The sequence below is a fragment of the Agrilus planipennis genome, unplaced genomic scaffold (assembly GCF_000699045.2).
Source record: "Agrilus planipennis isolate EAB-ADULT unplaced genomic scaffold, Apla_2.0 scaffold17, whole genome shotgun sequence".
In the NCBI taxonomy this organism is placed as follows: Eukaryota; Metazoa; Arthropoda; class Insecta; order Coleoptera; family Buprestidae; genus Agrilus; species Agrilus planipennis.
Genome location: NW_020439021.1, coordinates 1,057,170 through 1,070,584, shown reverse-complemented (window position 1 = coordinate 1,070,584; position 13,415 = coordinate 1,057,170). Strand labels below are relative to the sequence as shown.

The 13,415-nt window shown below is 32.7% G+C and overlaps 1 protein-coding gene across 1 annotated transcript in view; it reads right to left on the bottom strand.

The window, feature by feature from the left end:
• The window catches only part of LOC108744315, a 104,796-nt gene that overhangs the window by 71,298 nt on the left and 20,083 nt on the right, over positions 1-13,415 (bottom strand). The window contains exon 2 of the mRNA XM_025976268.1: positions 3,816-4,810. Coding sequence (XP_025832053.1) covers positions 3,816-4,637 — 822 coding nt within the window. The 5' untranslated portion in view covers positions 4,638-4,810. The remainder of the gene's footprint in view (positions 1-3,815; positions 4,811-13,415) is intronic.

Genomic DNA, 13,415 nt, shown 5'->3' with positions numbered 1-13,415 from the left:
TGTATTGGTGCTGTTTTAACTAAAAAATGCTGACATACAAGCAAGGCGAGAAACGTAGTAATTGTACGTATTTCTAATACTTATATCGTAGATTGCTGTTTATAAGAGAGCTATTTTAAATAAAGAATATAATTATTTTGCTAATGGTGTTTGAACACAAGACTTTTGAAGAACAACTCTTCAACTGAATTAGTGAAAACTTTTTTAAAAAATTGAGCGAACAAAAGAAGAATTGAGTCACTACGAATACCTCAACTAAATAGGTCAAAGGTTAATTTGGTTAAATTACTTCAATAAACTTCATCGTGTGACAATGTAAAAATTATATGGTAGAAGTTGGTGAGTTTTTCATGTTTAAAATTTTTATCATCATTTTCTTTTTTATTTTCCATTGTGTAGATCTCACAGAAGTTTTCACACATTTTTTACAATAACACGGCACTTTTGTTAACCTTTATAGGTTACTTTGGAAGAGTGTACAGAACAATTTGACAAACGCGTGTCAAAGAGTAATAAAGGATTCATGTCGAACGTTGTTAAGGGACATAAATAGACGAAAGGAAAAAGTAACAACGCGATATTGGTGTTAAATATATAACGAGTTCGTAAACTTCTGAACACGCATTTGTTGCTTTCCAATAATGACACGTACGATAATTATTTTATAGAAAAAAGGCAGATGGTTTTACCTTCAATAATAAGGTAGATAAAAAATTGACCCTATCTATTTCGTGATTCGTTTATTATATTTACTTTCTAGAGATTTTTTTTATGTACTTTAATTTGTGAGTTTATACATTTTTTAGGACCTTATTTTTTGAATATATCTAGTGATGTTAGTTCCAAATAAAAGAACAAAAATTAAAATGACACCAAACATTGCATTTTGTTTATGTTTATCAGTTTATTCGACATACAAGAAAAAACATATCAAGAAAAAAGCACGTATTGCACAATGAAATTAATTTACCTTTCGAAAATGTGCTATGAATCGCATCGTTTAGTTAGTTCAATAGATAATTTAAAATCAAAGGTGTAGCTAGTATCGATTGTCCGCGGCATTCGTTTCATAACAAAATATGAACTTGCAGTAACAAGAACATAAATGGTTTTTATGAATAATAAGAACTTTCATTCCTTCAGCCATAAAAAATTGTAATTGGAAGTATAGAAAGTCATCGGAATATGTAGAGTCTCACCTACAAACAATTAGCATCCCCCACATGCTAGCATACGTTACCTCATGGGTAAAAAAATTGGATTGACGATGCCAGAGACATTAATACCTATTCAGAATATGGTGACAGGATTCCCGAATGCTAACGCTCCAAAGCAAAATTTATAATTATTCTTGAACTTATGTGATTGTATATTCGGAATAAATTTATATTTCTCTCCCAAAAATCCAGTGTTCCCTGGGGCCACTTTTTTCCCTCGAACGTAAGTTTTTTGAACGCAATTACACCACCTAATATTAGAGACGAGGTTAGATAAATGGAAGTTCTGAACAAACACTGCATTATTAACTTGGATCAGTTTTAATATTATTCCAGCCGACAGTCTATTTATACATTCGACAAATTATTAATTTTAATATCAGCAAAAATAAAAAAATTAGTGCGAGATTAAAGCAAATTTTGCCGTTAGTGGGATGATATAATGATCTAATCTATACTGTTATCTTCTGTAAATTTACAAGACTGGAATACATGCGATTAAAATTTTAATATGTTTTAGTTCTATACACTGTAAAACTTTATTTTAGACTTATAAAGCCAAATAATATCAAATATTTGCTACATACATAATATCTTGAAACTGCAATATGTGCAGTAATGTGTGCTCATTCTATTAATTTTAATGAAATTAAAATCTGTGCTCAAATGGGCAAGCAACAGCCTCGTAACATCGACAAAATTCGAACCTTTGCGGGCTTTTTTGATATAACTAAAAAATGTAAATAAAACGTAGACCAGAATCTTTTCAGTTTCAACAAAGTGTTTTCATATTATCAATAATGATTTAATTACCCCAATTAAATAAATAAGTCGATGATTATTAATTTGTAAATGTTATTTTAGAATGTAAGAGGTCTGTTCAAAAAGTATCGCGAATTTTGTGTTTTTATTTTTTGTTTTTCACACAAAATCTGATACAGATTCTTTGATCCATTGTCTGTCAAAAATTAACTGAACATTCAACATGGCTGAACTTGTCGGTAAAAGTGAGAGACATGAGCACTAACATATCGCCATAAAAAAATTGAAAATCGAATATACATAACCCGCGGAAATTCAAAATTCGCGATACTTTTTGGACAGACCTTGTACATACACATAAAACTTTAAAACTGTCGTTATGGTTTTAAATTTTTTATAAATAAATTATTGTGTAATTAAATAAAGACTAAACAATTACTATTTGGGTTTCATTGATAAGATGTCATTTTAGAATTAGTTGTATGTACGTAATTTAACATTTTAACGAGCTGTATGTTACAGTATCTTCGCGTTCCTTTTGTTTTGCATATTAAACCGAAGGGTAGTGGAAAATTAGTGTAGCAACAAAATTTTGTTAGAACAACTAACTTTAGACGTTTTAAGCACCATAATAACTGATTGGCTATGATGGTAGGTATACCACATAAATAAAGTAAATGGAAATGCTAGTGCTCCATTTTGTAATTACCTACCTTAACGCTTCCTAAAGCTTTTAATATTTAAAAAGCATATCCTTATTTACCATAACTTTGCAAGAACAACACTAAGAAAACTTTGTTTTATTATTCATACTACGAACCATAATTTGGAAATTAGGACACGCTGCTCTTTTAGCTCTGATTGAATCGTTTCAATCCTTTTAACAAAGCCACGAAGCCTTTTCAAAAACTAATAATAAACAATGTAATCTACTTTACTTTTATTGGATTTACTGACTGAGAATGTTACGCTATTTCTTATGCCTTTAAACTTTACTTTTGTTTCATAGAAATTATAAGAAAAGGTGTTGAAAACCTAAGCTTAAAATCAGTTTTATGGCATCAACCGACAAGCACTGAAAAGTATTAGATCTATGTAATATACTAATGTTATATCAAGATTTAAAATATACCCGTAATAGTTAAATTAAACATCCTAGAAGCAGGATAAAAAGTACCTATGTTGTTGATAAAAGTGCTTCCAAGTTAGTCGTTATACTAATAGTTGTTCTAATACCTTCTTGATATTATTTGGTATGGTAATAAAATAAATTTATAAACCCTAAAGAAAGAACAAAAGCAATAGCAATCAGAAAAGTAATTTTAGTTTTCATTTAAATCTATCAACCAAAATTTTGTTTCCAAGAAGTTATCAAAGATAGGTAAAAAACAATAACCAATACTGTTGAATTTAATAAATATCATGTTGCTTTATTAAACTTTTGGGATAGATTAGAAAATTATTTGTATTTCCCTTGAATCGTCGATTGCATCAGAAATAAGAAGAACGTAAAAGGGACACTTCAATTTTTTGAACTAATAAAATTAAAAGCTTTGAAAAAAGCTAAGTCCATTAAGAAAGTGGTAATGTAAAAATAATGTTTATACTGTTAATAAATTGTGAGTTTCGTTGAACGGGTGCCTTAGACTTACCCCCAGACGGCTACAATAACAGGAAGTATGTTCTCAATCGATCGATACCCCCCCCTACACAATGTATAATATGGAAAATAATAAACTTGAGCTTTAGCAAATAAAATAATAAGCGAAATGTTAGTTTTGAAAACAACATGCTTAAAACTCGGCTAATTACTTGTTAGATCGTAAATTGTCACACTCTTTGGGCAAAACGTTCACCTGCCGAGAGAGATTGCGTCCTGGTCCTGGGAAGTGTCAGGAATTTGCTATTCTGTTTATTAAACTCGAAACCGAAATCATTCGAACTGCAAGGAGCACTAGCACTGCTTGTTTTTGGCAAGTCTTCGGCACTTTTCGAAGACTTCCCTGCGAACTGTGGAACGCGAAGGGTAGGACCTTCTACCCCTCTAGGAGACCGTTCGCGTTTTGGAACCGCGAGATGAGAATCACTGACAATTTTCGTATTTATCGGCGAATTGCTTCTGTTAGCACTGAGGTAGTCCGTGTACGAAAGCCGACGGTTGATCGGTTCAGATGGCGACGCCGATCGGCTACGATGATGGAGATTGATATTAAGAAAATTCAGCTTAGCACTTCTTGGTGACGGAGGTGGTTTCTCGGAGAAGAGAGTTCCACTTGAGCTACTAGATTTTGAATTGTCGGCCGAAAGTCTCTTTGAAAGACTACTGACGCGCTCGCGAAAATTTTTCGGCGAACTTTTCACGTACGATGTCTTGTTTGTTTCGAGCGATTGATTGGATTCGAAATTTTCCTCCTCGTTTTCGTCTTCTTGTTCTTCGGAGAGGTTGGACAGTGAAGGACCACTTACTACGGAATGGTAGCTTCTGGTTGAGCTGGTACTGGTGGAAGGAACACTGAGATCGTTCGCTACTTGGGGTGTTTTGGGGGAAGCTGATGAACAGTCGACGGCCTCTCGGCCTTGGTTATTAACTCGGGGGATAACGATCACACGACCATACGATAAATAGACTACTTCATCGGCAGGATAGATTACGTACATGCTCTAGCGCAGTTCGACATTGCGAAGCTGCCGCTTTTGCTTCCTTGTCTACGAGAGTACCACGATGGTCGGACTTCCACATTGAAGCTACGGCGAAGAAAATGTCCTCTAGGTAGTTACTACCGAATCATGTGCGTATCACAACGTCTTCGGTTACTCCAACTCAACCAATCCTATAAAATTATCTTTATATAGACTTATTATTGATTCACTTTTTAGTCTTCGATCAGTGTTAGTTAAGGGTAGTGTTACTATTTGGAGTCTGTATTTCTTTTTTCATAAAATCTTTTTGGTATTTTTAAGGCACTTCCAGACGTGATTTTGTCTGTTTATTCTGAATATGTCAGCAGAGTAGTCTTAAAGGGTGATTTTTCATTTTGAGGTATGGAAAATAACGGTTTATCAAATATGAGAAATAAAATGTTGGTGAAATTTATGTAATAAACATATTGGAATATAAATAAAATTAGAATTGATTCCGTAAGGTAGTTTCTATTTTAAAAACTACTGCTTCATAAAAGACTAAACCCCAACCCTGCTTTTCCTGTGTTCTGTCGAACTTGATGATGCCTAGATAAAATTATATATGTAACCTGTCTAGTTGAACTTGCCTATGAAGCTGTTCATATACGTTACAAATTTCTATGTTGACTTAACATATATGAGAAATGGCGCTTTGAACTTTGACCTTTTCCAGTCAGACTTAGTAAAGTTTAATCGCATGTTGAATTTCATATAGCATTTTCTCTTTAAAACGGCAGAAACGATGTAAGAATAAAATGAATTTAAAGTTTTGTCAAATAATTTCGCAGGGCGTCCACGAAAACAGGGTTCAATGTAGAAGCCGACTATGACAATTTTAGTATTTTATCTAGTTCTAGTCTATAGTATATGCAACAAACTAGCTTTTCATTTATCATAATATCTGATAGTCCAAGATCCCATAGCCGCTAGACATAACTCATTTTCTGAGTATCAAAATGTATGTAATTTGTACTTTGAGCGTAGCATACCAGGTAACTTGGGTCTAGGGCCATTTTACAGATATCAGTTGCTAATAAAGATACGTAAAAACATTACTCGCTTTTCCTAAAGTCTATGTTGATTTTTACATAATGTTTCACAGAATATTGTTAAAAATTAACAATCAACACTGCTAGACACTTCCTACCGGCGGTAATTTCTGCCAGACGCTTCAAAGTTCTCAAAAAAGTCGTAATTTGACTTATAGTCTGATACTTTATTTTTAAACATAATACTTAGAGAACTATTTCAATACTTTTTGTCAAGCAAATTGTAGAAGCTAAACATCTCCCATTGGCCGTCGCGTTGACCCAAATTAACAGGTTACACTCAAAGTACTTAGATACTAGCACCATTCTACCGTACCCTTTTTGTTACACAAAAAATAAGTAATGTCTGTCAGTTCTGGGATCTTGCTCCATAATAATGTTGCAATTTATTTCTCTTTAATGAGTACGTAGTAACTCGCATAGAGCTAGGAAGAATCCGTTCGAAATGCAAGGGTAGATTACCCCATATAGACGTGACGTGGTTAGCGACGCATTATTAATTTTCAGAGCAATACCGTTTTATCAGCTATGCCCGGAAGGTAGAATTCACTGGTGCAAATACCTGAAGCATTGTTCTAAAACAATTCAGGCAATTTAAGCTGCATTACAATTGCATGTCACTTTAAAGTGTTTTAAAGTCCACCGGTAATAGATAATCGTGCAATAATTGCACAGAGGAAGATTAAAATGTATAAGTATGCTACAGATAACTGACTGCAGGTAAAAGAGATCGCCTCTTGTTGATAACGCCTAAATTACAATTTGGGTGCAATACATGTCCTGGCGGAAAAAGTTTAGTGGTAACTAGGATAAATTCCTTTTTTAGTTTATTTATTCCATACCATTCTAGCTTTACGGGTAACAATAGAGAAAACGATAGAAAAAGGATTTGTAGATTTAGAAAATGGGACAAGATGTTAAATATATTTAAAAATGTACGGATGAGCTACTAAGACAGAAGAGTGATACTTAGTTTGTATATAGAGCAACAGGCAGTTACAGGGTTGGGGCTGCAATGTAGGGAAGCAAAGAAAGAAAAGTAAGAATAGATATACAGGGGCAAAAGATTATTATGCTTAGATTATTAGCTTTAAATAAAATGGAAACGATACTGGCGAAAGAGTATTGTATAACAATAAATAAAAGTCAAACAAAAATATTGGTATGTACCTAAAGGAAGAAAAACTAGGGAAAAACGACTTTATGATGATGATGACGACAATCTCCACCAGTTTATACTGTGTTAGTGGTAGTTGGAATGAATCTTCCATCTGAAGTTTAACTAATTATTTACTAATGCTATTAAAATCTGTTAACAAATAAATTTCGATTTTTAATATATTCAGAAAAGCTAAGGACATAGTTGGTTTAAAAGAAAATACATAATACCTATTACAAATGCTTTTATATTGTAGAATGGAAATAAAAGGTCAATATATTGACTTTCTATGTTATTTTTACTTTCAGTTCTTGTTTGACAAGTCAGCCGTTAGGGTCTTAAAGGAAACAGAACTTGAAAAATGAGACCACCTAAAGGTAATGGCCGTTTAGATGCGAATTCAAAAGAAAATGAGAAAAGGTGTACGGAACTGTATATTATTCATGCGGTAACCCAAAACTTGTGAAAGAAGGCAGGAATTATACGGATCCTGTTACATATGGCAAATTACAATATATATAATATTTTGATAAAAAAACACGCCGTAAATCAAAGAACAGTTTTATCGTCAACAAAGTAATTAAACTATGGTTTACTGCAAACAGCGTTGTAAATGCCATCTGTGGAAAATTGCTACATTTCAGTGGGATTTTATAATGTTTGACGTCTATAAGAATATCGACTACCCTATCGAACACGGTGGTAAAAAAAAATTGTTTAAGAAAACGAGTAACATTAAAGGGTTTGATTTAAATCCAGGAAGGAATAATAACATAATTAATGTATCTGTCTCTGAATAGAAAAAACGAACACTTACGTCAACACAAAAAATATTCTTACAAGATATATGATATCAAATAATTTAAATTTAATTAAATGTTAATGGAAGACTGAAGAGCAAATTAATGNGTCACTCCAAAATTTTTTAGACGGTAAAACCTTCACCTCAAATGAGGAGGTCAAAAACCTCCTCGATCAGTTTTTTGCCAGCAAAGACCAAAAATTTTATGAGCGTGGAATTAAGCTACTATCAGAAAGATGACAAAAGGTGTTGGACCAGAACGGTCAACATATGATTTAATAAAGTATTTGTTTATTATACGAAAACTGTCTTTCATTTCCCCAAAAAAAAACGAAATGAGTTTCCGAACAACCCTATACAATTTTTGGAGGGAAGCAGGGAAATAAATGAATAGTATTTTACTTTTTTTTATTGGAATTACAGATTCCACAGTAATTGTTTCTTGTAGTACAGTTTTGACGGACAGAGACAAATAGAAACGAAGTGATAGCAAAAAGGTTTTCCTTTTTTTTTTTAAATATGAAATCCTAATAAAAATCGACTCGTTTTGATGATTAGTCATAATTTTAGGTTCCGATTTCTTTTTTCAGATATGAAACCTTAATAAAATAGGTTATAACTATCAATAATAAAAAAATAATAAACATTTTTTGCTTCGTGTACATTTTGATATTGAATTGACGAACAAATATTGTTAAATATTTATGACAAGAAACACATTGATTTGTTGCTACGTACCGGTCCGGACGAGTTTGAATGTAACGGAGTTATGTCCCTTAAGGGTGTCATTGTAGAAAGGATGAGCCAAATCCTTTAGAGCAGAGTCCGCCATTCTTGAACGCGACTCGTTCGAAGGACGTTTATTACTTCGGAAACTTCCAAAGAATTTTTTTTTCGGCGAAGGCGGATTGGACTTTTCTGAAAAAGAAAAAGGACAATCATAAACAACCTCAGCCTTACCTTTGTAAAAGGCACCACGCGCGCAAAGAAAAAATATTGGTTAGGAAATAACGTCGAGAAAAGTCAAGCAGAAAAGCAAACAGCAATAACAATGGAAAATGATCTAACCGTGCTTTCTTCAAATTATTTACTAAAATACTTTAATAAATTAAATTTTCAAGTATTTCCATGCAATTTATTCAACAATAGAAAAGGGTTACTATATATAGTCTTGTGACTTCGCCCATGCGTTTTGGGACTTTTAGTACAGCAGTCTGTCGCACGCGCAAGTGTGCGGTTTACTTTACGATGAGGCAGAAGTAGAAACTTCCTCTCTTTCCCGTGCATGAGCACCACGTCGCTCGTCCTTCTTGACATGAATAGCTATCGTTGTCGTCTATGTGTGTGACAATTTTAGTAATAATTTGATGGTATATAGGAATATCGTGATCATTTTTAATAGATATAAGGGACAAGTCTAGTCAGAGACATATGAGGCAGAAACGGGAGTTAGAAGGGATAGAAGTGGACTAAGATTCCTGAATACTTTTCGCAAATAGTTAAGGTTATGGGACGTTTTAGTGTTAGGGAAATGCGAAGGTTAGCTCAGGATAGGAAGGAGTGAAGGTGCGTGTCCAATCAGTCTTAGGACTGACGACCTTATGGTGATGATAAGGGGCAAGCATGTAAAGAATAAAACTAAAATTTGCCCAAAATGCATGCATATTTTATTGAGTAGTGCTTACATATTATTTTATTTATGTAGACTTTTCTTAGTTATTTTGCGTTCTCGTATCTGAAATATTAAAGTAAGCGAATTCGATTCCACTAGTTTCGAAAAATTATGATTTCCTAGCCCACTTTATTACATTAGAAATAGAATTTTATTTTAGTCAGCAGGCTTTCGGATCTGTGAATGTCGGAGACATCATTGTGTTTTCGTGTAATTTGTACGAATAGTACCTACGTATTGACATAAATGAAAGGCAGGTAAACAAAAAATTTCAGCCCTACGGTACTTTTTCACCTTTTTATAAAGAAACCCTAAACAATTTTTGTCGAAAATGTCACTTTTCACTTGATGCATTATTATTGATAGTTACACAGTGTGAGAAGGAATTAGGTATAGTTGGAACGATCAAAACTGACATAGTTCGCAATAAATTGTCTGTGAAAATCGACATATCTTCTTTCTTGCTTCCACTTGGGACTGTAGTTGCTGCGGTCTGAACACGCCCTTGTTAAGTTGGGAAATGTTTCATAAGTAGTGCAGACAAAGTGAAAAACCGAAAAATAGTAAGTGCAGCGGTTAGAGGTTGCTTAGGTACGCTAAAGGTCAGGGTCGGCTTTATAAATGTTTCGTTAGAATTATATCTTTAAACAAGCGTCTCTGCTTTCCTAAATTTCTGAGAATGTTGAACAATGCGCTCAAATCCTGCTTGTCTGCATCTCTTTCTGTTATACATCAATTGATGTAATGCTATTCCTTTGTCTTTAATCGAGTCCGCTGCAATTCTTACCTGACATCTCTTTTCAATGCTTACGATATTCCTTGCAACGTCTGTCCTGAGCATAAGTAGGCGTTGAAAGAAGAAAGTAAATGTAACAGCTTTATTGTTGACTATGCCAATTTTAAACGTCTCAACTATACCTAAGTACTTTTCATGAAGTAGCTGAGCAGCAAAAAAAAAGCGAAAAGGTAAAACTTTGTTGTAAAGTGCTTTTAAACAAAAGCAGTATTATCAATGGTGCTTTTCTCGCTTATCTTCACATAAAAGGAACATCTGTTGTGTATTGGTGCTGTTTTAACTAAAAAATGCTGACATACAAGCAAGGCGAGAAACGTAGTAATTGTACGTATTTCTAATACTTATATCGTAGATTGCTGTTTATAAGAGAGCTATTTTAAATAAAGAATATAATTATTTTGCTAATGGTGTTTGAACACAAGACTTTTGAAGAACAACTCTTCAACTGAATTAGTGAAAACTTTTTTAAAAAATTGAGCGAACAAAAGAAGAATTGAGTCACTACGAATACCTCAACTAAATAGGTCAAAGGTTAATTTGGTTAAATTACTTCAATAAACTTCATCGTGTGACAATGTAAAAATTATATGGTAGAAGTTGGTGAGTTTTTCATGTTTAAAATTTTTATCATCATTTTCTTTTTTATTTTCCATTGTGTAGATCTCACAGAAGTTTTCACACATTTTTTACAATAACACGGCACTTTTGTTAACCTTTATAGGTTACTTTGGAAGAGTGTACAGAACAATTTGACAAACGCGTGTCAAAGAGTAATAAAGGATTCATGTCGAACGTTGTTAAGGGACATAAATAGACGAAAGGAAAAAGTAACAACGCGATATTGGTGTTAAATATATAACGAGTTCGTAAACTTCTGAACACGCATTTGTTGCTTTCCAATAATGACACGTACGATAATTATTTTATAGAAAAAAGGCAGATGGTTTTACCTTCAATAATAAGGTAGATAAAAAATTGACCCTATCTATTTCGTGATTCGTTTATTATATTTACTTTCTAGAGATTTTTTTTATGTACTTTAATTTGTGAGTTTATACATTTTTTAGGACCTTATTTTTTGAATATATCTAGTGACGTTAGTTCCAAATAAAAGAACAAAAATTAAAATGACACCAAACATTGCATTTTGTTTATGTTTATCAGTTTATTCGACATACAAGAAAAAACATATCAAGAAAAAAGCACGTATTGCACAATGAAATTAATTTACCTTTCGAAAATGTGCTATGAATCGCATCGTTTAGTTAGTTCAATAGATAATTTAAAATCAAAGGTGTAGCTAGTATCGATTGTCCGCGGCATTCGTTTCATAACAAAATATGAACTTGCAGTAACAAGAACATAAATGGTTTTTATGAATAATAAGAACTTTCATTCCTTCAGCCATAAAAAATTGTAATTGGAAGTATAGAAAGTCATCGGAATATGTAGAGTCTCACCTACAAACAATTAGCATCCCCCACATGCTAGCATACGTTACCTCATGGGTAAAAAAATTGGATTGACGATGCCAGAGACATTAATACCTATTCAGAATATGGTGACAGGATTCCCGAATGCTAACGCTCCAAAGCAAAATTTATAATTATTCTTGAACTTATGTGATTGTATATTCGGAATAAATTTATATTTCTCTCCCAAAAATCCAGTGTTCCCTGGGGCCACTTTTTTCCCTCGAACGTAAGTTTTTTGAACGCAATTACACCACCTAATATTAGAGACGAGGTTAGATAAATGGAAGTTCTGAACAAACACTGCATTATTAACTTGGATCAGTTTTAATATTATTCCAGCCGACAGTCTATTTATACATTCGACAAATTATTAATTTTAATATCAGCAAAAATAAAAAAATTAGTGCGAGATTAAAGCAAATTTTGCCGTTAGTGGGATGATATAATGATCTAATATATACTGTTATCTTCTGTAAATTTACAGGACTGGAATACATGCGATTAAAATTTTAATATGTTTTAGTTCTATACACTGTAAAACTTTATTTTAGACTTATAAAGCCAAATAATATCAAATATTTGCTACATACATAATATCTTGAAACTGCAATATGTGCAGTAATGTGTGCTCATTCTATTAATTTTAATGAAATTAAAATCTGTGCTCAAATGGGCAAGCAACAGCCTCGTAACATCGACAAAATTCGAACCTTTGCGGGCTTTTTTGATATAACTAAAAAATGTAAATAAAACGTAGACCAGAATCTTTTCAGTTTCAACAAAGTGTTTTCATATTATCAATAATGATTTAATTACCCCAATTAAATAAATAAGTCGATGATTATTAATTTGTAAATGTTATTTTAGAATGTAAGAGGTCTGTTCAAAAAGTATCGCGAATTTTGTGTTTTTATTTTTTGTTTTTCACACAAAATCTGATACAGATTCTTTGATCCATTGTCTGTCAAAAATTAACTGAACATTCAACATGGCTGAACTTGTCGGTAAAAGTGAGAGACATGAGCACTAACATATCGCCATAAAAAAATTGAAAATCGAATATACATAACCCGCGGAAATTCAAAATTCGCGATACTTTTTGAACAGACCTTGTACACAGTCGGCCATTAGTCTAACTCTGCGCTGTTGGATTAACATCTGACTGCAAACCGTCGACCATATTCGGCTGTTCCCTCCGCCTACGACTGATATTCGTTTGTGCTCATCGTTCATGATGTACCTTTCTCTAAGTGAACGGATTATAACTCCGAGGACGCTTTAAATGCTTAACTGATGACCGGTGACAAAATATTTGCATGTAAAGCTGGTTTTGTTATAGCATAGAGGGATACAATAGGTCTTAATTTTTTAAAAAAAGGGCAGAATGTACTTTATAATTTTTTATTAACAGCATATATATACCACCAGCGATTGCACAGAACTTTCAATTTTATGAAGTACCTATTTAAACAAAAAGTAATATAAACAAATGTCAACATTAAATTAATAAACAGATAATTCTATTAGCTTGCACTCTAAATAAAATTTAATTCCAGATTCTTCACTAGACGAATTATCCCAAGAATCGTCGTCGATGCACTGTATGCAAAGTGAAGTATAAACTTAAAGACGACACGAGACGAAGGTGAAGAGAAAATTAGGAATTCATGTATTGGCAATTTCCAATATACAAAGTGATTTTTACTGTACTAGTTACTAATATAAATGATATCCTGTTATGTTTTACCTATTTATTTCTACAATTGTAAAATATATTATTATATAAAAACGATTTAGAGTT